This window comes from Xyrauchen texanus, chromosome 17 (assembly GCF_025860055.1).
Source record: "Xyrauchen texanus isolate HMW12.3.18 chromosome 17, RBS_HiC_50CHRs, whole genome shotgun sequence".
In the NCBI taxonomy this organism is placed as follows: domain Eukaryota; kingdom Metazoa; phylum Chordata; class Actinopteri; order Cypriniformes; family Catostomidae; genus Xyrauchen; species Xyrauchen texanus.
This window is the reverse complement of record NC_068292.1, coordinates 40,734,089-40,760,769: the sequence shown is the minus strand read 5'-3', so window position 1 is coordinate 40,760,769 and position 26,681 is coordinate 40,734,089. Positions and strand designations below refer to the sequence as shown.

Sequence of the window (26,681 nt, the reverse complement as noted above, 5' to 3'; positions counted from 1 at the left end):
ATACTATAGCTTTGTTTAAAAACAGAATGAGATTTAAATTCAAATTTGAACACATACCTATTGCGAGGGAACACAAAACTGTTTCAGAAAATAAATTCCCTTCCTGTCTTCAAAGGTGCTCCGCACATATGTGAGAACCAATGGCATAAATGAAGTTAAACCTGGTGAAATGTGTTTTGACGCTCCTTATTTGAATGTACGTGAAAGGTTCTAGAGAAGGCATGATTTTCTGTAGAAGAAAGCTATCGTTTGACTTCAGAAGACTTGGAATATATCAAATGATTCTTATTGACTACTGTTATGCTTTTTGTCCTTTTTGGAGTTCAACGATCCCTATAACCATTCCCCACAAAAATATGGAAGCGCAGCGTAGTTCTAGCGGGAAGACTAGCAGCTGTACATCATCACATCATTAGCTGGGTAATTCCTAGCCAATCGCATGTAAGCCATTGCTTTATAAGTCTGCTCACAATCTATCACATTGCTGATTCAGTGTGCTAACATGGCAACCTCCACCACCCCACAACCACCAGTTGAGCCCTGTCCCGCATGGGGGTAGGCTCCTCGCCCCTGCCTCCTATCTCCGGCAGGACATGACGTTCCAGGTACAACTCCCTCGGACAGCCGGACAGGGCCTACACCAAAGAGAGAGACATTACTTTCTGTTTTACATTTATCAAATAAATGGCATCTTAAACTTCACTCAAGCCTGCGTGTCTTCCCGATAGAAAAAAATAGAAGTCATGGCGGTTTGAAACTAAATGAAACTGAATTTTCATTTTTGGCAGGAACCATTATATTTTTCAAGCTAAAACCTTGAAGCTCAATCAAATAGTAGTTTCACGCACAAAAATTTTGTGAAAAGTTCCTCTCCTCAAATCTTCTGAAGCACCATAATGACTGACAGCTCTGAGAACAGGGGATGAGCTCCTCTGAGATCTCTAACTGCTCTTTATCCAAGAAGTGGCAGTTCTGTGCTGTGAAAAAGTAATTTGTGACCAAACAAAGCTGCAGCACTGCTCTGAGGGCAGCCCTTGTAGAAGAAAAGTTGTATTCAGATTTATTATATATTTAATAGATCACAGAGGAGCTCTTTATTGCTGTCGAGCAGTAAAATGATTCCAACTGTTGTCATTAAGATATGTGCACTGTTTCCATAGGTGATAAAAGGGGTGCTTGCGGGGATCCAGGCACTCCGGCTCACGCCACCAGAGAGGAGGGCAGCTTTCAGCAGCACGCCAAAGTTCGGTTCACTTGCTCCACAGGTCACATGCTCTATGGCTCCGCAGAGAGGATTTGCTTCCCCAACGGCACGTGGTCAGGCCGTCAGCCCACCTGCAAACGTAAGAGACTCCATTAGACAGCATGAATAATGTATGTGCACAGATACGTGTAGTGTAAGCATACAAAGACACAGATATGCATCTGATGGAGGACGTGGGGATCAATCTTTTCTCTCGTCAAATATTTGTGTGAAATGTGAAAAACTAAATATTAATACAAATTAGAGTATTAATTAAATTTTAAAAATAAACCATGACCTCTAGAAGGTTTTACACAAATCTCATAAAGTTTTGTTTCATGAAACGGCTACAACAGTGATTGTCAGGGACATAATTCTATGTTCCAACGAATTTTCGAAAAAAAATTGGAAATGTACTTTATTACTACATGCTGGTGGAATCTCCAGACTGCAAATGTAGGGAACTGAATTTAGACTTTGCGCTGAAAACAAAAGTAGTTCTGAAACGACAGTGCTATAACCTAATTCTCAGGAAAATAGCAAATTTGCACATATACACCCACAGATAGCAAAAACACTCCCACCCGTACCCACTTGCGCTTTGCGCTGGCAAAAAAAATTCCGCCTAGAATTATCGCTCTTACGAATTTAGAGAACACTTTGCATATAGGGCAGTACACATTGAGATGTACGTGTTTCGCCACTGCATCATATTTTGCGCCATTTTTGGAAAGTTCCACCATGAGAGTTGCGTTTGTAAGACGGTGTGTCAAATTTAAATTAGTCTTTTATCTAGGCCTTGGAAAATGTTATGTGTTAATATCAGCAATTAATATATTTAAACATATATAAAAAAAAAACAATTTATGCACTATCCATTTTTTTTTTTACTAGAAGAACAGTGTCTGGAGTTGTTTCTGGCAGGCTACTCTGCCTTACAGGCTCCGATTAGGGTGGGTCCGGTATTGGGGCATCTGCTACCTGTCAGGAACAATTCCAGGCACCTTTGTGCAATGCACAAACTTCACTAATTTTTTTCCCCACTTTCTGTGCCTAAAATGAGCATATACTGTATACATTTTCAGGAAGTATGCACTTGACTCAACTGCACATCCTAGCACAGAATCTGATTGTGTGGAGCAGCACACACTTATTCTTTACGTGCTATGCATGTCCTGAGCATAATAAAAAAGGAAGCGGATTTAATGTATGGAGAATGGAGACTTTACCCTCAAGCAGTGAACCAGGCATGTGAGAGATATGTACAAGCTGCTGTATCTCTTCGCATCACCTGTAAATGCGCAAGTACTGTCATCTGCACCAGTGTCAAAAGTGAAACTGTGTGATAACTTTTATCAAACACATCTAGAATTCCCAAGCATTCTGCGAGCATCTGTTGCGCTCCATCTATCTGGGTTTATTTATTTTTTACGCAGGAACCAATATAAGTCTAATGTAAGCAACCTTTACAAAACTCTTCCGATCAGGGTCAGGTGAACCCGAACCAGCCTAATTATGCAACCCACCTGCTAGTCGCTTTAAAAATATGTAGTATTATACATTTCTATCTTTAATTCTCATGGATGTTGACTTTGCACTGTCAGGCCTGGGTGTTTTTGAGGAAATGGCACTAATGTTTTTGCAGCTCTTTTACCCTGACACATTGTCCGTGCCATCTCAAGGGTGGCAGGTTATTGCAGTCCAGCGCCGGGGCTTGGCTATAAAACAGATTTACAGATTGTTAGCAAGCAGGTCCCAGGAGGCGAAATTTCTCTAGCTTGAATGTTTTTTGCTACGCTGCTCTGCTCTAACAGCTTGTCTTGCATTAAATCCCAGCATGCCCTCTGTGATTTCCCCCAGCCTGTACAAACACCAACATTCCCCCCACAATTTAACCCCGCTCGACCTGTGCATGTGCTGTTTTCATTGGTTTAGAGGTATAAAACATCACACGTTGCATTAGTCTAGACCAGTGGTTCTCATTAGGGAACAAACTAAATGCAACTAACCTGATGCCAACAGCACAATAAATAGGCTAGTCAACTCATAGGCTTGCCATATCAATTATTTTTAACACCAAAGACCACACGTATGACATTTTGCCACAAATGAATCTGTCATTTGGTAGAAGCTAGCTGAATTAGGCAGATGTCAACATGGATAGGTTGTGTGACATGCACTTATTCTTTGAAAAACCATGAACAAAACAATGCAACATATATGCAGTATAAATACAACCCAAACTACTTGAACATGGTTTGAGTGTACAGTAAATTATTTTGCTATTGAGAACATGAAACCATTAAAAATTGAAACCAGCTTCTACAACGTTCATGTCAATAATCTTGCACATTATTGAGCCTATGAAGTTCAGGGTATTGTTAATACATTTCAAAGTTTAATGCTAAGGACATTTTTGTTTACATTTGTACAATAAGCGATTTTAGGAATGTGTTAGATTGCCAAATATCCAAAATACCATAGGACTAACATAATCCAATATAACATATATTACATTGATTTCTAGTGTAAAATATGGGTCCTTAAGCAAAACCAGTTGAAAACCTCTGTAGTAAACATGCAGCAAGCTTACCTCACTGCAAAAATGAAATATATAAGAGGTCTTTGTATTATAAAAACATAATGTACATTTAAAAACTTTATCCCCAATGCAATGAAAGCATTTATTGAATCCAAGCTGCCAAAACACCGCCGCACCTACATCCGTATATTAGTGATGTCACAAAGGGTACTCACGCCTACTTGACATCATCCCTTGGCCCCGCCCATTAAGAGAGAGTGAGAGAGCAGGATATAGGCCTACTGCTTTGCCTCTGTTTTGTGCATAAACTGCTCAACAAACTGTTATTTCATCATTCTGAGCTATTTTTAATTGTTGGTGTATGTAAAGACGCATTAGATGGACATCTTTGATCGTTTTGATGCATTTCTGGCAATATGCACCTCAGTATATGATGATACTGGAAACTAGATGAGTGTGTCTTCAGAGTTCTTTGGACTATGTATGTGCATAATGTGTCTTCAGTGTATTTCAGCGTGGATTGCATGTTTTGTTGACTGATATCAGCATGGACTGCATGTGAACCAGTCATAAAATGATTCACGCTTTACCAAGGAATTGTCATTGAAGGATCTAGGACAGTTAAAAACACTTGGAGCCGATCAAAAATGGAAGTTAACAGTACCATTCATTAATATATGTCATGATTTTTTGATAGTTTATGGTGCTGACACCTTGTCTACGGCAGACGTGTTCACTGACATGACCCGACGCAATGGCTTGAGGCTGTTTACACCGGACGCATCGACACAAACTTTCTAAACCATTTATTTCTGTTGTTGGCAGTAGTAGCACCAACGCAAAATGGAACAGGACACCTGTTTACTGTTGGCGTGACACGCTGCAACTGACGCTTCCATGGTATACAGCATCATTGATTATAATGGGTTCTATTGCTTTTGATGCGAGTGTTTACAGTTGTGATTGAGATGAACAGTGTAATATATTCAGATGCAATGTGTTGGATGTGCAAGCTTTCTTTACTGAAAATAATGTTTTTATCTGTATTTTGTTTTCCGGTTAAAATATCTAAGCATACCTAAAACAAGATACATTTACCAAAGAAGCAAAACTATATCAGAGAATGAGATTTGTTTTCTGAGAACAGATCTTCAATTAAGTTTTTTTTTAAAGTTTTTTACGTCTTTAGTTTTTCTTACCCCTTTTTAAGCATAAATCTAACATTATTTAGTGTGGTTTATGGTTAAAACAAGAAAAAAGCCAATAGGTATATTTCTCTGAAAAGAAGTCTTAATAACTATCTTGTTTAATGATGTTTAGATATTTTTATTAAAAACTACATAAAAAATACAGAAAATACTGAAAGTGATTTTAGCAGTGCTTGAACTCCTTCTATTCAAAAGGTGCAGCTTCATGAGCTATTCAGAAACTATTTGAATCAATATAGAGTAGCTGCATCTCTGCTGTATGTGCATTTCTATTGGCAAGTGACTAATGCGACCCTTATTCTCTTTCATCCAAAAGCTGTTCAATGCGGGAATCCAGGGACTCCAGCTAATGGACGAATTTTACGAGTGGATGACACCACCTTCTCTCATTCAATCATCTACTCGTGCGTAGATGGATATCACCTCTCTGGTTCTCCTTCCCGTCACTGCCTGGCAAACGGCACCTGGTCTGGCGCCGAGCCCAACTGCACCCGTACGTATTCAGATCCTGAATTCTTCAAGCTGTTGTTTTACATCCTGGAAAAATTTAAACAAACCAGTGCGACAATCTGGAAAAAAGTAAGCGTTCAATCATTTTTTATATATATATTTTTTTATTTCTTTCTGCTACACTAAATGTTGTCAATTAAACAGGCACGACTTTCCGCAATAACAAAACTATTTTTAAATTAGCCAAACCATCACATAACGGTGTTGTTGTTACTCAGATGTGAACCCTGCTCATGTCATGTGTTTTCTCATTAATATAAAGAGATTTATTACTGCCGCTGTCTAAGTTATAGGAGGATGAAATGACAAGAAGTATCAATCTCAGACTGACATAAAATCCAAGATTGATATTGGCATAGTCTGCAAATAATGAGCGGGGGAGTGCAGCAGGAATACAGTGAATTTCCATGGGCCACTCCAATGGCATTATTCAATGCTATGATGCAATGCTCGTTGTTGATGGAATTCGGAGATAAATTGGGGATGTCAAAAGTGAAACAAGCATCTTTGCCTCTTTTGGTGCCAAACAGATTAGCTAAAATAATTACTGTTTTTTTTAAATAAGATTCAAGCAATTCATCTCAAATGTTCTTGCTAACAGGTAGTCCAGCCCTAAATGTATGTCAATGGTCGAATCAGTGTTGTTTTGTTTGGCTCATTCAGGCCACTTAAACAAACAAATTGCAATTCTCTTTGGTGCCGCTTGTGGAATAAGAGATGTATAATACATTTACAGGGCAGGATCGTTCATGGATGCTGACACTCAAGGGCTCCTTTTGCAAATAATGTTTGCTCCACTCCTGAAAAAGCATTCCTTAACAGCTGACATTACTTTAATACTTTAATTCACCAAAGTGGCATTCAAATGATCACAAAGTATAGTCAGGACATTACTGATGTAAAAAAACAGCACCATCACTATTTGGAAAAAAAAGTCATTTTTGATCAAATCAAGACAGGCCCCATTTCCAGCAGCCATCACTCCAACACCTTATCCTTGAGTAATCATGCTAAATTGATAATTTGGTACTAGAAAATCGCTTGCCATTATATCAAACACAGTTGAAAGCTATTTGGTTCGTGAAATGAAGCTTAACATTGACTTTGTTTATACGATGCCACAGTATGTAACAAACTGGCATGTCTTCAGGCTATACAATGCTTGAAATTGCCAAAAAACTGAAGATTTAATACAATGGTTTACACTACAGTCTTCAAAAGCAAAGGACAACTGGCTCTAACAAGGACAAAAAGAGATGTGGAAGGCCAGATGTACAACTAAACAAGAGGAGAAGTACATCAGGGTCTCTAGTTTGAGAAATAGACACCTCACATGTCCTCCGCTGACAGCTTCATTGAATTCTACCCGCTCAACACCAGTTTCATGTACAACAGTAAAGAGAAGACTCAGTGGTGCAGGACTTATGGGAAGAACTGCAAAGAAAAAGCCACTTTTGAAACAGTAAAAGAAAAGGTTAGAGTGAACAAAGACACACAGACATTGGACAACAGATAACTGGAAAAGAGTGTTATGGATCTTAACCCATTGAGGTTTTGTGGGATCAGCTAGACTGTAAGGTGTGTGAGAAGTGCTCGACAAGACAGTCACATCTATGGCAAGTGCTGGAGGAAGTGTGGGGTGAAATGTCACCTGAGTATCTGGACAAACTGACAGCTAGAATGTCAAGAATCTGCAAAGCTGTCATTGCTGCACGTGGAGGATTTTTTGATGAGAACACTTTGGAGTAGTTTAAGAAGTTCTGAACTTTTTTCAAATTGTAATAGAAATTTTTCACATTATCAATGTCCTGACTATACATTGTGATCAGTTGAATGCCACTTTGGTGAATAAAAGGACCAATTTCTTTCCATAAAAGCAAAATCTGTACATTATTTAAAACTTTTGGCTGCCAGTGTATATAAACATTACAGCTAATCATGTTCCATGTTTCTAAGGCCAAGGAGGCAAATTCGTGCATGTCAACCATCTACGGACACGTTGCAGAAAGTAGCGCCATTGGCTAGTACAATTTTATTTTTACTTTCCAGACTTTGTAAAACCCCGAGGACATTAGCATTAGCATGTTTGGACATTTACATCCAGAACTAGATTTTAGCATTATCTGCAGATAAAAAGTGCTAAACTCATTGCCACAGTGCTCAGGTGTTACTGGTCATTGCCAGGGAATTGTTGTGCAGTTGCTAAGGTGTTCTGGATGGTTGCTAATAGTTTTTTCACTTATCCAAGACAAAAGAGTTCACTCTGAAGGCTCAAGGATAATCTGGTCCCTCCTTCAGTGAAAGTCATTGGGATTTTTTGGCTATTTTTCAACAAAGGTTGCAAAACAGTGAGATGTCTTTTTATCTGCTGCCCACATTGTCAGCTGTCTTGTGTAGTATCCTAACTGAAATTGAATCTTGTAAGTGATTGATTTGAAACACTTGTAAGTGATTTGATTTGAAGCTAAGCTAATCATATTATACACAAAGAAGCACACAAATATTAGGTAAATTATTCGATTTTTCTTTTAAATTAAATTATTTTTATTGATACTTTTTTGGTATTGAATGAAATACATTTTCAATCCACATTTCTCTCGCTTTGTCATTCTCATAAAGGATACGTGTGAAATTTGATCAAAAAAGGTATACCTGTATACTGGATGCCTCGAAATACAGCCTATGCAGGCATTTCATTAAGTTTTGGAATCTAAATGTTTGCATAGGTTTTCCGACTTTGACGTTTAACGCTGAGGCTTGACCATTACAAATTCGAATGCAACAGATATCATTTTAATAGAAGCGTACTAAATAAATGTTGTTTTAATTATAGTTCCCTTAGACATTTTAATTATGTAGGCTACATGGTTTAGAATATTTATGCACACCCACAGACAGTCTCTTAGATAATGACATCTCTTTTTCATGATTTCAAGACATAATTTCCCACAATGAGTAGTTAGCAAACGAACATGGACATTAACTTCAGGTAAAACTTCATATACAGTATTTGTATGAGGGAAATATGTTAGATACTGTGACTGGTCATAATTTCTTTCAAGTTTTTCACCACTTTGAATCAACTTATTAATGTCACTAGTTCATTTCAATGGTCCTGTGGTGTGACAAATTTGTTTAAAGACATATTGCATATAGTCTGGTGGTGGTGTAGTGGTCTAAAGCATGTAACTGGTAATCAGAAGGTTGCTGGTTCGATCCCCACAGCCACCACCATTGTGTCCTTGAGCAAGGCACTTAACTCCAGGTTGCCCCGGGGGGATTGTCCCTGTAATAAGTGCACTGTAAGTCGCTTTGGATAAAAGCGTCTGCCAAATGCATAAATGTAAATGTAAATGTAGTCTTTAATTAATCTATGGTAATTAAAACGGTATGTACAACTTAGAAATTAGATAAGCTTGTCAAACCATATAGCAAATGAAGGTATTGCGTAGTTATAAAAGCATTGTTTCCAACAGTTAGACTCTCATATAATGGAATCCACACAAATACTGTATGTAGAACTTTTCTCATGAACAAATGACTCTTATGAGATTTTATGCTTATTAATGCTAAACGAATCTATATATAAATGTGGAGGCGTCACACCACAGAACCAAATAAGTAGTTCCACATAAACTTTGTTTAATTCATAGTTTCCAATCTTGCAGGTTGTAAAATGTCTTAATGACCTATTGTTAGGATGCTGATTAGCAAAACATCCCACAAGACTCCATTGTTATTGACAAAATTGTATACTTTACTATTTTTAAGGAAAATCAAAATTCATAAGCCATCATTTTTTAAAATAGACCCCTATTAGATAATGTAATTATATTTAAATTGGATTTATCCACAGTTTCTTTGGATAATCTTATGGGTAACACTTTACAATAAGGTTGTATTCGTTAGCATTAGTTAACTTCATTTGTTAACACTGACAACAATGAGCAATAATTTGACTGCACTTTTTAATCTTGTTAATATACATTTTGTAACATACTGTATACTAATACATTTGTAAAATTAAAATGTAAAGTTAATATTATTTAATGATTTATGAAATAACATGACTTAATAAAGAACAATGTTTGTATTTACATAAATTAACAAAGATTAATAAATGCTGTAAAAATAAATTTTCCATTAGTTAATGAAACCTAATGCATTTACTAATGCTAACGAATACAACCTTATTGTAAAGTGTTACCAATTTATGTATTTTACAGTTCATGATTTAATTTAATTGCTAACAAGTAAGAAAAGTAAAGGTAAAGTAAAACTCTATTTGATTGGATAATTGTATAATTATAGGCTAAATATATGTTCTTTCTACGTCTTTTCTTTGAGAACAGTAAAATTACTTGTAGTTTAATGCATAAGTTTTACTTGAAGAACTCTAATTCTGTTCCTCTAATAGTGATTAGCTGTGGGGATCCAGGAGTACCTGCCAATGGGCTGAGATTCGGCGAGGGTTTTACCATTGGCCAGAATGTGACGTACTCCTGCCAGCCTGGTTACGTGATGGAAAATTGGAGCATTGTTACCCGCACCTGCACCCACAACAGCACCTGGAGCGGCGTGTTACCAATCTGTCAAGGTACAGGGTCGAATGCTTTCTGTCTCCCAAAATTGTGATACCGGGCAACAAACAATTGGATGTTGCTCTGTAGTTTCCAAAACATATTGGTTGGTTAATGGGCAGTTATTTCTCAAGAAAGGCATGAAAGTGGGGGGCCTGGGTAGCTCAGCGAGTAAAGACGCTGACTACCACCCCTGGAGTCGCGAGTTAGAATCCAGGGCGTGACTCCAGACTCCAGCCAGGTCTCCTCAGCAACCAAATTGACCCGGTTGCTAGGGAGAGTAGAGTCACATGGGGTAGCCTCCTTGTGGTCACTATAATGTGGTTCTCGCTCTCGGTTGGGCACGTGGATGGTGCTGAACAAACCAAGTGATAAAATGGGTGGATTGACGGTCTCAGACGTGGAGGCAACTGAGATTCGTCCTCTGCCACCTGGATTGAGGCGAGGCACTACGCCACCTTGAGGACTTAGAGCGCATTGGGAATTAAACTTTCCAAATTGGAGAGAAAAGGGGAGGGAAAAAGAAGAAGAAAGGCATCAAAGTAAAAGGGATAACCTCAATATTTTTCCACACATGTCAGAAAAGAGCCAAGGGAGAGGACATTCATAAATATCTCAGCTCAGTCTCCTCAGAGCCCCATTTCGTAGAAATGGTGGATGACTTCTGTATCCTTCGATAACTGTGGAGATCCAAATAGGCGATAACCAAGGCCACACATAAATCCGCACTCAGAGATACTCTACAAAATGTATAAACTACATTCACATAATTCAAACTGGTTTAACATTCACATTACTATTGCTACATTGTTGCAAAATGGTTTTTACATGGCTTGTTGTACTGTATGTACTGTACATCAATTACTTTATTCACTTCCTCACAAATCATGAGTAAAACTGCAGATTATCAGTTCATAAATGCTTATTTTTCACCCTTTTCCTCACACATTGTTATCTTCTGACATCTAAACACTTTTACTATAGTGGCTTGTAAGGTGATACATTTTAACATTTAAAATGTCAACTGATAGAGCGTTGCACTTGTGATGCAAAGGATTGGAGTATGAGTCCTGAAGAGCATGTGACAAGTGAACCGAAAGCATCAGACAAGCATCACAAAATGATGTGTTTGCTTCAGCAATTGTGTTTTTCATCACACGTTTGCTTTTATGACACTATCGGTTAGGTTTAGGGTAGGGAGCTAGGTTTTGTTGATTCAAGTGGAGCGCCACACAAATCTACATTTCACTAACCCCCTTTTTAGTTTGTTTATTAAGAAAGACTGAGGTACTGTCAGCTCGGTTTAACACATTTATCCATAGTTAGAGGAATAGTTCAACTCGAAATGAAAATTCCATTACTTTGGAATATGAAAGGACAATTTTTATCTTTATTTTAGAAAAGAAGCTTTTTTCCATACAACAACAGAAAAGCACCATAAAAAGTAGATGATTCAGCTTAGTTTGTGACATTAGATTTCAGAGTTTTAGCAGAAGGTAATATTATTAGTGAATAGCGGCTTACATTTTGGTTTGTTCTACAAATAAAGCTATCATTTTTCTTCAGAAGACTTGGAATATTACACCTGAGTCATATAAACTACTTTTGTGGTGATTTTATGTTGCTTTTTTGTAGCTTGATAGCAGGCACTTTTTTTTTCTGAAAACAGAGCAGCGTAACGTGGTGGTGGTGTAGTGGTCTAAACCACATAACTTGTAAACTGTTAATCAGAAGGTTGCTGGTTCGATCCCCACAGCCACCACCATTGTGTCCTTGAGTAAGACACTTAACTCCAGGTTGCTCCAGGGGAATTGTCCCTGTAATAAGTGCACTGTAAGTCGCATCTGTCAAATGCATAAATGTAAATAAAGATTCTACACAAATGTATAAGAAATAAAACCATCCATGTAACAAGATAAAGGGTGAGTAAATAATGACATACTTTTTAGGTGAACATTTCCTTTAAATGCATTCCAAAGAATTTTGCCTGGAATCATCCTTATTCCAACATTTGATATCAAAGAACAGATATGAACAGAAATGTCCAAGGGAGCCCCCCAGAGAACCCTCTTGTTTGCTCAAGAAATCTGTATTGCGTATATAATGATGGCACCCATTAAAATTCTAAGAACAAACAAAACAGCAAAATGAGTCAGTGAAATCTTGCTTAGAAACATTAACGTGGCATCCTAATAGGCCCTAATGTAAAATCATTAGAAAGCCAATTCTGAAGTGCCGGGGCAGATGGATTGTAGCCCTTGAGTGATCTGTGATTTCCGTAAGAGAGGAACGGACCCCCGGGCGCACTTACTGTCAGGCAGTCGGCGGTGAAGTCTGCCACGAGGCTCTTCTGCCTGAGGGCTCATCTCTGTCTCACTTTACCTCTCTCTTTCTCCTTCATTACTCGCCTTTCACCACCCGCAGACAGCGCAGTTGAAGCCTGTCTGTGTCCACTGACCTGTTAGACAGTAAGGCAGCTTTTCCTTCACACACCTGGAAATATCAGGGAATTTTAAAATGGAATGGAAAAGTCATTGGTTGAAAGGTGTGGGAATCCTGCCAGAAACTCTCCCCACAGGAAAAACACAAATGAGTTTGTTCTCAATTTTTCATTAAATGCAGAGCCAAAGCAGACATTTGCTTAAGTCTTCTGCTTGAAATTCTTTGAGCTATGCTATATCAATCTTCCCCAGAGACAAATTGGAAAGATTTTGGGCATTTCACCCTCTACAGTGCACAATATAGTTAAAAGATTCAAGGAATCTGGTCAAATCTCAATGTGTAAAGGGCAAGACAAAAAACACTTCTGAATGATCCCTCAGACATCACTGTCTTAAACATCATCATTCATTTGTAATAGATATCATGAACATGAGCTTGGGATTACTTTAGTAAATCTTTGTTCGTCAACACCATTCGCTGCTGCATCCACAGATGCACGTTAAGACTTTACTATGCAAAACAGAAGCCCTAAATCAACACTGTCCAATCATTAATGCAGACAGATATGTACAAATTTTAGAGCAACGTATACTGCCATCCAGCACTGTCTTTTCCAGGGAAGTCCCTGCATTTTCCAGCAGGACAACTTTAAACCACATACTGCCTGGATTTCTAGTGCATGGCTGTGTAAGCAGAGAGTGTGGGTGCTACAAATCCAGCCTGCAGTCATGAACATCTCCAATTGAGAATGTGTGGCGCATTATGAAGCACAACATTTGGCAACAAAGACCCTGTACAATTGTGTAGATGAAGACCTACATAATGGATGACATCAGTAAAAATAATAAAGTTGAGAATAACACAAGAGTGTGTAAATTATGACTGCATTTTTGGGTGAACTGTCACTTTAAAAGTCATGCACATGTCATGGAAAGTTTTATGGGGGAATATACATTTTTCTTGTTTTGCTCAGCTTTGAAATATTTAATTGACTAAAAGTTGCTCTTGTGAGTACAAATTGCCATGAAACTATTTTTAAAATACCTTTTTCCCCATTGTCATGAACAGCTGGAATCGTCATGGAAATTCACTAGTCAAAAGGTGTTTGAACCCTGTACTTAATTTCTTGATGTGTTAGATAAGCTTTCCAAGCCAAAACTTCATTAGCGTTATGGGCTTATTGGGTGAACAGATTTGGGTTGAAGAAAGATGTGGAGATAAAGGTGTTGTTTTGAAGGGAATCTTTCCTATTACCTTACTTCAGGGTGAGCCATACACATTGAGCGGGCTGTGACGCCATATGGCTGTCATCTACACTCAGATGTGAACAGCCTATGGTACACACTGTGAGAGATGGACTTTTCTACGTGCAAGACATGCTGAACAACTGCAAAAAAAACACCAAAAAACTGCATATAGGCCAATGACGTGACACAAAATGTTTGCCCAGATCTATAAAATACAGTCAAAAGGCAATTTACACAAAACAATTACCTGAATACACCTCTACTATGATGAACATGTTTTCAATTTCTGAGTTCAAAGTCATTGTTCCTTTATCTGAAGATAGCAAATTAGCAAATTAGCCTATCAGAAGCTAATTGCCTAAAGGCTTGACATAATTTTCTGGAATTTTCCAAGCTGATTATAGGCACAGTTGGTGTATGTACACTTCTGTCCCACTGAAATTGTGATATAGTCAATTAAAAGTGAAACAGTCTGTCAGAAAACAAAACTTGTGTCATACACGAAGTAGATGCACTAAACGAATTGCCAAAACTATAGTTTGCTAATATTAAATCTGTGGAGTGGTTAAAAAATTTGTTTTTAATGATTTCAACCTAAATGTATGTAAACTTCTGATTTCAACTGTACATGCACATCTGCATACACACACACACACACCTAACCTGTATAAACACTCGCACTCGCACATGCACTCAAACACACGATAACTAGTAAACACACACAAAGGCACAAACTCCTGCATACAATCACGTATACACAAACACCTGCGTAAACACACTCGCATACCTGCATACATACACAAACACCAGCAGATACACAAAAACACACATAAAGACCTGCATACACACCCAAAACACACACACACACAAAATGCACATACCTGTGCACATCACTATTTTTAAAGAGAGACATCATCTGAGCCTTTTTTCTGACAGGTTTTATGTGTCCGACAGGTTTCACTATATTAGTGAGGACATTTTTGAATAATGAGGACATTTCTGCCCTCACAAGAATAGAAACACCTGTACACAAACACCTGCTGCACATAAACAAAATCACACACACACACCTATTACAAGTTCCACAATTTAGGATGAATTATGTGTAAATATATAAACAACACACTAGATTGCCGCCACTGTCACTTTTTGCATGTGCTGCTTTTATAACTAAATTAGGTTACATGAACCTGCACTGGATTAAACATTCAACACCCTTCTGAGATACAAGCACTTATGATTTCAATTTTTAACTTCCATCTCTCATTACAGTCAAACCTTGAGCTATGAGATACACACATGAGATGTTTCACCATATCGTCTTCATCATTACGTGCTCTTTCAAGTAGTCTCCACACACCTTGAACAATATCTGCTCACATCTATTATACATTATACATCCTCCAACCTATATGTGAAGGCCCTCAATCATCCAGGTCATCATAGAATGTCAGCTTAAGTTTAAAACTTGTGGTTTAAATACTAAAGTAATGGAAAATGAGCAACAATGTGAAAAAGAAATCAATAGATTAATCATTTTTGTTTTATTCTGTTGACAGCCATAGTTCTTAGAAGGATCATTCTCCCCCCAAAAAATTATTCTGTCATCATTTACTTACCTTCATGTTGTTCCAAACTCATATGACTTGCTTTCTTTTTTCCTGTGGAACACTTAATTTGCATTTTTAAGTGAACTACCCTTTTAACAGTAAGAAATTAAAACAAATCTACATACATTGATTTGGAGTATATCTAGCCTTCTATTAATCAAAAACAGTGTGTCAAAATGAATGGTTTTCGTTTCTGCTCTATAGTGACGTCATGTTAGAGCAGGCCTCACCCACGACTGGTGACGGACTCCACCCTATTATCATAGATCCTCCCCTGAGTGATCTACACACACTCCGCCATTTGTTTCCACGCTGGAGCAGATACAGTGAGAAGAATAATGTCTCAGCTTCGTAAGCATCATAAGTGTTCTGTTGTTGGCTGTAAAAGTGAACATAAGAGTCTTCATGTTCTCCCGGCATCAGAGCCACTGAAGACTCAAGGACTGGTAATCTGGCATACCGGGCATTTTCCTGGTGTGCCGACGCACTTTGGAGCCGATCAGGGGTGTACTGACCGTCGGGAGAACCGAGGGGGCTGAATGGGCCGCGATAAGTTAAAATGAGCCGCCGCATTATGCAGAACGGACCACAAAATGGCGGCATGATATGCAGAAAAGGACAGCAAACAAATGTTTCTGTTTAATCTTGGATATTAAAGCCGTTAAGTTGTTTAAATAGTTTTTACGGCCATGTAGGGTTCACGGCGTAATGTTGTCATCGTAAAATAGGATATAACCTTACATCGAAAAGGTTAGTAAGTGATTTTATTACACTAAAATCATGTTTAAATGTTTACTGTTTATGCTTTGTGGCTATACTCTTGAAACAGTGAGTATTTTATTGTTTATGGATTGGCTTTATTCACTTTCATTGTAAGTGCCTCACTGATTACGTTCACATGGACACCAGAAAGCGGCTTTTGAGAAAGCAGGTTATTGAGAGAAAATGGCATTCCTATGTACATGCAACGTATAAGCGGCGTACACTTTACTCCCGTATAGGCTCGTTCATTAAGCAGCTCTCTTCTCAGCAACGTAATTTTCCCGCGACACTTCTTTAAATAGCAAACATGGGATACGAGGAAGACTTTGCTCTTTTATTCTCCATTGCTTTGCTTTATTTCCAGACCTTCAAGAGTTAATGCCGTGTTTGTTTCCTTAACTTTATATCTCAACCTGCAATAGAATTGCGCTGCAATAGTGGTGGGGCAGTCTTACGTAAAATTCTCCCAATGTACGAGCGCATATACGTGAATGTGAGGGACAGTTGATATTTTACATTCATGTTCATAAATGGGTATCTTTTATAGTAGATTTGATTTTCCCACTGGACTCCAAGAAATGTTAAATTCTTTCCACTGTGTTGATTGTCGTTGGGCTCCATCCTGTGACGTTTGTTATCCGGTCTGTTCCACGCACTCACACTCTTCAAACACCCATTAGAACACCGCTTATGCATTTACATGGACACATTAAGTCGCTTTCTGCAAGAGAAACCTAGGTGTGTTAAACCGCTTCAGGAAATCAGCGTTCTAGTTTACATGACATTTCATTTAATATCAGATGATTGCAACACGCTCCAAAAAAGTTGAGACGGGCAATTTAAGACTAATAACAATGTGACGAGTTGAACTAACAAGGCGATGTGAAACAGGAGATGCAATCATGTGAGGCAATCATGTAATAGTATATAAGGAGCCTCCAAAAACAGCCTAGTCCTTCAAGAGCAAAGATCATTCGAGACTTGTCAATTTGCCAACAGATGCTTCAGCAAATAATCCTGCACTTTGAGAACAATCTTCCCCAAAGACAAATTGGAAAGATTTTGGGCATTTCACCCTCTGCAGTGCACAATATAGTTAAAAGATTCAAGGAATCTGGTCATATCTCAGCGTGTAAAGGGCAAGACAAAAAACACTTCTGAATGATCCCTCAGACATCACTGGCTTAAAAAACGTCATTAATTTGTAATAGCTATCATGAACATGAGCTTGGGATTACTTTAGTAAACCTTTGTTAGTCAGCACCATTCACTGCTGCATCCACAGATGCAAGTTAAGACTTTACTATGCAAAACAGAAGCCCTACATCAACACTGTCCAGAAGCGCTACCGAATCCTCTTGGCTTGGTCTCATCTTAGATGGAAAGTAGAACAGTGGAACTGTGTTTTTGGTCTGAAGAGAGAGCATCAGGTCCAAAAGCCCGTGTCTGTATGGGCCAGGTGTGTGTCACTGCCCATGGCATGGGTAACTCGCACATCTGTGAGGGCACCATTAAAGCAGACAGATATGTACAAATTATGGAGCAACGTATACTGCCATCCAGCACTGTCTTTTCCAGGGACATCCTTGCATTTTCCAGCAGGACAACTTCAAACCACATACTGCCTGGATTTCTAGTGCATGGCTGTGTAAGCAGAGAGTGTGGGTGCTACAAATCCAGCCTGCAGTCATGAACATCTCCAATTGAGAATGTGTGGTGCATTATGAAGCACAACATTTGGCAACAAAGACCCTGTACAATTGTGTAGATGAAGACCTACATAATGGATAAATGGGGGAAAATTCTAATTTCTAACATTAATAAACTTGTGTCTTCAGTGCCCAAATGCTTAATAAGTGTCAACTGTCCCAAATATTTTGGAGCGTGTTGCAATCATCTGATTTGAAATGACTGTACGTTTTCAAAAAACAATGAAATTCTCAAGGAAAAACATAATTTAATGTGTATTTGTAGTGCTTTCAATATAGCAAAATATAGCACTCCTTTTGGTTTTTATTAGCATTTTTCATACTATCCCAACCTTTTCGGGATTGGGGTTGTTTATTTGTTGCACCATCACCATCATTTCATATGTATATAAATATATCAGATTATATTCTATTTTATTAATTTCTAATTGTCTTGAAAATGTTTTTGAAAATTTGACACACTATGGGCATTTTTAGATCCATTTGTGTTTGATATGCATACCTTGGCATCAAAAAGTTTGTTAAACTGTCAGTCAAAAGCAGCCCGGCTTGCCTGAACCCTTCACGTTTGACTTTGATTGGGTTGGACAGCTAGCAAAATTCTCTGGCCCTGCCGCTGGAGTCTGGATTCATCTTAGACTCTGATATTTACTGAAGCATCAGCGGTGTAAGTCTCAAGCTTTAGGCCAGTGCACTGTTCTGCGGAGGGATATTCTGTCCTCCCTTCACACTTAATCTCCAAAGCTATGTGCAGCTCACGAGAGCTTTCAAACACCTCGACATCAGGGAGGCGGCTCTGAAAGTCTTATTTTCTTACTAAATAGAGATGTATGAAGTGTGAGGCTTAAAGGGATAGTACATCTGAAAATTCTGTCATCATTTGTTTACCCTCATGTCATTCCAAAAGTGGATGACATTCATCCTTCTGTAGAACACAAACAGAGATGCTAGGCAGAATGTTCACACTGAGCTTCATATATTTTTTATATCTACTTCGCAAAACACACATGACCAATGCAGCCTGATTCCCGAAAGAAAGACTCTTATGAGCTGGTTCTTTTTAGTGAATCTGACTTCTGCATCTCCAGGTCGAAATGAACCAAGAACTGTTAACCGTGTTATGTATTTAAGGAGCCTCTTAGTTGTTCATGTGAAGTGGTGTGGAGTGGTGGTGGTGTAGTGGTCTAAGCACATAACTGGTAATCAGAAGGACACTGGTTCAAGCCCCACAGCCACCAACATTGTGTCCTTGAGCAAGGCACTTAACTCCAGGTTGCTCCGAGGGGATTGTCCCTGTCATAAGGCCTCTGTAAGTCGCTTTGGATAAAAGCGTCTGCCAAATGTAAATATGACAGTGTGTCGTTAAAGATAGGTCAACACATTAGTGCTTGGCTATTTATTGAATATTAATGATATAATCGCAATGACTTTTTCCTAAAGAGTGTGTCATTGGGCTAATTTAACAATCCTAGTTCATCTAAACAACATCAGTTATGAAGTCATGTACCACAATGCAGTCATATGTCAATATTAAACCACAAAAGGCTGCAACTTTATGAAATGAATACATGGACTGTGCGTGCTTCAGAAGGAATGGGTGACATGCTGCTCTGTGTGCATTATTTAGAGGTCTCGGAGCGATTTGCATGCATTGAGAAAGCAAAATGTGTAAGGTTCACACAATCGCACAATTCCAAACATCTGTAACCATTTTAAGTTATTATACAAATCACATATCATTGATTATACAACACAACACAGTATCACAGAAAAGAAGGAAATCACTGCCACTGACATTGCAGTGCATTTTCAGTGTTCGGCACAACAAAAATAAGCTCCTAGTGAAATAAAAATGACAGAAACACATTACTACTATATGTGAATACAGTATATATATCCTCAAAATAATAGTATTATTACTCCGTACTATATTATAATGACAAACTTGAATGGGTCCCACAATAGTAATTCAGTATAAAATATTCAACTTGGTTCCTAAAAATTATTGTGGGCAGATTATTCACAAAAGTTTTTAGTTAAAAAATATTTGTATGTAAATTATGCTTTTTATTAAATATGGGTGAATATAAAGGCTAACAATTAAATATTATTTTTCCTTGTTTTAATTAAGTAAAAAAAAATGGTGTGTTTAAGTAAAAAAAAGAAATTTTTAAATAGATTTTTACTATGAGCATTAAACATTTTGAATCTACTGAACTTTAATGGCTGTTTAGTTGAAATGATGGTTCCTCTAACAAAAAAACAAAACAAAACTTTTAATCCATTTCAGAGCTATGTATATATATATATATATATATATATATATATATATATTTATTGAATAAAGATAAAACATATGTAGCCATATCACCCAGCCCTACTACACATTACGAGATTTGTTGTATTCAGTGATTTTTTTTTTTCTTTCTTTTTTTTACCAAATAAATGAAATATGAATTTGTTTTGTTTGTTTAGAATTTTTATTTAAAGTATAGTTTCTGTAAGACTGGTTATTTCATTGCATTTATGTCTTTGAATAAGTCTGACATTGCATTTATAAAATTTATTTCAGATTTTCTTTTTTTATATATACACTGGCGGCCAAAATATTTTAATAATGTACAGATTTTGCTCTTATGGAAATAAATTGGTACTTTTATTCACCAAAGTGGCATTTAACGTATCACAATGTATAGTCAGGACATTAATAATGTGAAAAATTACTATTACAATTTGAAAAAAAAAAACATTCAGAACCTTTTAATCTACTTCAAAGAGTTCTCATCCAAAAATCCTCCACGTGCAGCAATGACAGCTTTGCAGATTCTTGGCATTCTAGCTGTCAGTTTGTCCAGATACTCAGGTGATATTTAACCCCACACTTCCTGTAGCACTTGCCATAGATGTGACTGTCTTGTCGAGCACTTCTCACACACCTTATAGTCTAGCTGATCCCACAAAAGCTCAATGGGGTTAAGATCCGTAACACTCTTTTCCAGTTATCTGTTGTCCAATGTCTGTGTGTCTTTGTTCACTCTAACCTTTTATTTTTGTTTTTCTGTTTCAAAAGTGGATTTTTCTTTGCAATTCTTCCCATAAGTCCTGCACCACTGAGTCTTCTCTTTACTGTTGTACATGAAACTGGTGTTGAGTGGGTAGAATTCAATGAAGCTGTCAGCGGAGGACATGTGATGCGTCTATTTCTCAAACTAGAGACTCTGATGTACTTATCCTCTTGTTTAGTTGTACATCTGGCCTTCCACATCTCTTTCTGTCCTTGTTAGAGCCAGTTGTCCTTTGTCTTTGAAGACTGTAGTGTACACCTTTGTATGACATCTTTTTTCTGGCAATTTCAAGCATTGTATATTGCATTTCTCAAAACACTGATTGACTGATGAGTTTCTAGAGAAAGCTGTTTCTTTTACCTAATATTGACCTTAAGACATGCCTGTCTCTTACATACTGTGGCAACTCAATGACAAAGTTAAGCTTAAGTTAATGAACCTAATAGCTTTCAACTATTGAAACAAGCGATTTTCTAGTACCAATTAGCAATTTAGCATGATTACTCAAGGATAATGTGTTGGAGTGATGGTTGCTGGAAATGGGGCCTGACTAGATTTGATCAAAAAAAAAAAAAAATTGTGATGGTGCTGTTTTTTACATCAGTAATGTCCTGACTATACTTTGTGATCAGTTAAATGCAAAATTAAAAAACAAATCTGGTTTTGAGTTTCACTGAAGAAAAAAATGTATAATAAAATTATTAGGATAACGCATTTACGGTGAGCCTGGGTTGCTCAGTAAGTAAAGATGCTGACTACCACACCTGGAGTCACAAGTTTGTATCCAGGGTGTGCTGAGTAACTCCAGTCAGGCTTCCTAAGCAACCAATTGGCCCGGTTGCTAGGGTGGGTAGAGTCACGTTGTGTTATCCTCCTCGTGGTTGCAATAATGTGGTTCTTGCTCTCGGTGGAGCACGTGGTGAGATGTGCATGGATGCCGTGGTGAATAGCGTGGTCCTCCACACTCGGTAGGCCTCCATTGTAACACGCTCAACAAGCCACGTGATAAGATGTGCTGATTGAGGCTACTGAGATTCGTCCTCATCCACCCTGATTGAGGCGAGTCACTATGCCACCACAAGGACCTAGATTGCATTGGGAATTGGGCATTCCAAAAAAAAATTATAACACATTTACATGTGTTTGCAATGGGAGCTTTACGGATAAATGCTGTGGCTCAAGCACATCTTTTTTAGCACTTTTATTGGGGCAATTGCTTTCCATCTCATCATTTATTCATACTCCGTCCAAACCCCAGCTGCTTCTCGACTGCTCTCCAACTCTGTCAAAATATCAGCCGATAAGATTTCCATCTGCTCCCCCATGTACTTTTTTTCAATTTGCAATTTAAAACAAGTTTTGATTGGCCTTGCAGATGTTGGCAGACTTTGGTTAATTTTGCCAATACAAGACATCTTATTATTTTCAATATCAGGTGTTTGTAAGTAAACATTCGCAGGGAATCGATACCCTCATGAAATTGATTGTGTAGTCTTCTGTTTTGTGAAACCAAAAGATTGAAAAGTTGATATTAAACCTGTTTTTTTAAAAGCAAATAGGCTTTATATTTATGTAACAACCACAAATTTACTTGTTAAGTTGCATGTGGTTTTAGGAGAAGGCACGTTCTCATTCTAGATATCATTTAATTGTACAAAAATCTCTGTGTAGTGTAGTGCAGGTTGAGTCATCAATATTTAAAAATACATTTTACTCTGTTTCCAGAAGAAACATGACTGTACATTTGATTTGTGTAGATCTGCTAAAAGTTAATTTAGTCATCTTTTAGGAGTACAGAACCATATAGTTGACCTCAAACCAAAATATATAAACATTCTCAGCATAAAGTGATGTGTTCTGGTCACAAAAAAAGCACCAAAGATTACCCTGTCTGCTCTTTAAAGTTCAAATAAGAATGATGCAACAGTTGCTCAGGCCGATTGGGTTGGAAAAAGATGGATGGCAGCCCTCGGATAATGCCCTCTATACTGGTTCCAGTTAACACTTTGCTTAACCGACCTCTTTTAAGCCTCTTAACACCCTGAATAAATGTTGAGAAGGAAGAGTGCTGTTAAAACCTGCATTCCAGGCTCAAACCTGCTTAGCTATAATAGGCAACCAGGCAAGAGCTGCAGGGTGATATGGCTGCTTTGGAATACAGTGTTTGTGATGGACAGTATGATGTTTAAATGGAACACAGTCCTTAAAAGTAGAAAAAAAAAAAATGAAAATAAAACAAATCTTCTATGAAGGACTTTCAAGACTGTCTACAAAATATTAAAGCTTGGCTAGAGGGCAATACATCCTCAAAATACCAAAAATACCTCTGACAAGGCACAAGGAAGTTTTTGTTTTGTTTCCTCATGAAGAGTATAAACATTTTGGTGTGATAATTGTGTTGTAGTTATGTTTTCATGATGCTTTACCACAGGATTTTGTGATTGAGTATATACTTTGTAGTACATACTGGAATCATCTAAATTAACTGACTCTTGGTTGAAAAGTATAGTTTTAAAATGTGTTTAAACTACCATTTCTAATACCATATTTACAAAAATCTTACATTGACAACCGTGGTAATAAGGAACCACCTATGGTGTTACAATAAGGTCCATAGTTAATCTGGGGTTATTGTAGTAAAACAAATGTTCATTTTGTGGTTACTTTACATAATTAATCTATTGTTTCTATTGTAAAACCTTGGTTAATTTTGTGGTAACAATGGTTTTACTACAAGAGCCATACTTAAAATATGGTTACTATAGTAAAACCATGGTTAACTCTCTTAAAATACTGTGGTTACTATGGCTATACTTAAAGGAATATAAGTGGCCCACTGTAACCTCTATTCTTTTCTGCTTTTTTAAGGCAAGTAAGAGTCCATATTTTATTTTTATTTTTTTGTGGTAATCAACATTATGTAACAAATGTTGACGATCGAGTTTACTCGTTAACCTCTGGTTTTTTTCTCACTCAAATTTAAAAGTACACCATTCACACATATTGTACTTTGGATGAATTGCAAATAAGTTGGCCTCATTTTTACAGAAAATCCTCCAAAAAACAAAAGACTATGGATTTATAATCTTATATGTTTTTTATAATTTTTTTCCCCAACTTTGTAAGCATGTAATTATGGTTCTCTCAACTCTATTTCACGTTTCAAAGTCTTATTTCATTCCAATAAATGGCAGCAAGCACCAAAACAAAAATATTTTTTCACATTCCCTCACAATATACAGATCTGAAATGTAGGTGGCGCTATAACGCATTGTAGTCCTCACAGATCATCCATGGACATTCAGTCTAATTTTCATTTTATGTACCACCCTCATTGTTTCATTAAATATCTCAGCCACTGAGTGGACTAGAAGATCAATTTAGGTGTCATTACAAATCTGAGATCCTCATCATTGTGACAATATACAACATTTTATCATCAACAGTCGAAAACATATTTTATGATGAATTGTTTGGCATGCTTTTCCTGCTGGATGGCATCAATTGGTTCTGGACATTTAAGATAAAACATCGGATTATTCAGCCAATCAAGCACACAGACAAGTAATAAATGCCTCATTTATTAGACAACAGCTTACGGTAAAAGCATATATAAAGTTTTTATCTATTTGGGGCTTACAGTAGCAATGATCAGTGCATAAACGAAACCTATGTATTTGATGACTTGTGATTCTTTTGAAACTCTTTTGAACTGTGGTATTAGGGCAACAAAACAGGGACTTTAAAATTTTAAGTGTAAACTTTTTTTGCAATATAGTCCCCCCCTTATAGTAAGTGTGCATGCTGTAGTCAAGCCATGGTGAATTTTATGGTTTCTTTGGTTTATTACAAATGTCATACTTAAACTATGGCTTCTGTAACAAACCATTATATATAATGATACATTCTCCTAAAAGACTGAGATCACTATAGTACACCACAAATACCATACTTAAACTATGCTTACTATAGTAAAACCATAGTTAATTTTGTGGTTACTATGGTTGAGTTAAATTATGGTTTTACTACAAATACCGTCATTAAACTATTACTGTTGAAAAATCATGGTTACATTTTCTGAAAGACTGTGGTTACTATGTTTTACTACAAATACCATAATAAAAAAATTGCACTGTAGTAAAACCATGATTTTTTTCTTTAAAGACTGGCTACGGTGGCTAACATACACTAAATACCATTCTTAAACTGTGGTTATGTCAGGATATAAACATCTGTTTTTCTAATCCCTCTCAATGTCTCTTACCTTTCCAGTGGTGACCTGCGCTCCTCCACCCAGTATCTTCAATGGTGAGGTGGAGGGTTCCATGTTCGAGTGGGGCACCAGTGTGAGTTACCGCTGTCTGACAGGGTACGACCTGTCCTTCCCTGCTGTCCTCACCTGTGTTGCCAACGGCTCCTGGAGTGGAGAGATTCCACTGTGCTTGCGTGAGTCTCCTAAACCCATGCCCTCTTCCGAAGAACTGTATAGAGACTCAGAATTTATGTTTCAAAAGTTAACTTTCCCATCAGGAGCAAAGTACTTTTTGTGCATAGAATAAATATATGAATTTGGATGCAGCCATGTGGAGAAACACCCAAAATCATGAAGATTTAGTATGTGAGATTCTAAGACTAGATGAAGCGGGTGAATGAATGGCCCTTTCACCTTATAAATATATCAGTTTATTACTTGAATACACATTCAGATCCATAGATCAACAGGAAATATATATTCAAGAGTTTGACGAATTTGAAATATTTTACTTTTAATTTAGTCGAATGCAAGTAGGGTATGAAATGAGATGAAAATATGTGCTTTCACCAGCACAAAGGCACACAGCCTTTGGAACGGGCTATTGCTGCAGCTGAATTACTATGATACCTGCACACTTATCAGCTTTTATTTGTGAGGGCTTTTCACATAATTCTGTTGTTCATAAATGGAAAAAAGCTTTTCATCATCCATAGATGACCAACAAACCACCATGATTCATAAAGGAAAGCAATCTCTCTAAACAGCGCAGTGTCAGCTGGCAGAAAATGTAATTAGCATTTCATTTTCGGACGACTTCGTGGCCTTTCCATTCAGACAGGAGAGATCCGTACATTATTGCTTGCATTACATTTAGAAGTGAGAGATATCATAAATTACAAGCAGCAAAAGCCTTGTATATACCCTTGGTTAGTCAAAGATTTATGAAGTTTTTGTTGAGAACTCAAGTAAACATTTAAAGTAAACAACTCATTATTTTATTTTTTTTCCTCATTATAAACCACAAGCTTACCAAGTGTTCTCTGGACCAAAGGATATTCCACTTTAATGAACACTTCATCAGACTGTTAGACATTTCTAGCACCCAATGCTGTGGCCTGAAACGCATCCTTATATTTACTTCTCATGCAGTGCTGCATCTGCACCCGCTGTCTAACAGCAACCTTTTAATAATGTGCTTTTAAACAGCCGGGTCAGGCATCCGGTGCTCAGGACGTTGATAAGGAGCAAGAAAATTCTAGATTGTCACTTTTTAGTGCTGATAAGGCATAATCATAATTAATTCATGGAGGAACCTGCCAGAACTACAAGATTAGAGCAATAGTAATATGCGGTTTGAAGCATGCAGAACATATCTGTGCGTGTATGACGAATGGCAGCTCGGGTATTTGAGTGTCTCTCAGACCCAGCTTAACACAGCGTGTGAATATCAGTTTCCTTCCTTTTCCTTTTTTTATTTTCTTTCTTTTCCTTTTCCCCCTTCTTTTTTC

General features: G+C 37.5%; 1 protein-coding gene across 1 annotated transcript in view; it reads left to right on the top strand.

Annotated features, from left to right (window-relative positions):
• The window catches only part of LOC127657696 (CUB and sushi domain-containing protein 3-like), a 390,710-nt gene that overhangs the window by 325,621 nt on the left and 38,408 nt on the right, over positions 1 to 26,681 (top strand). Inside the window, 4 exon segments of the mRNA XM_052146537.1 lie at positions 1,161 to 1,343; positions 5,310 to 5,486; positions 9,921 to 10,100; positions 25,191 to 25,364. Coding sequence (XP_052002497.1) covers positions 1,161 to 1,343; positions 5,310 to 5,486; positions 9,921 to 10,100; positions 25,191 to 25,364 — 714 coding nt within the window.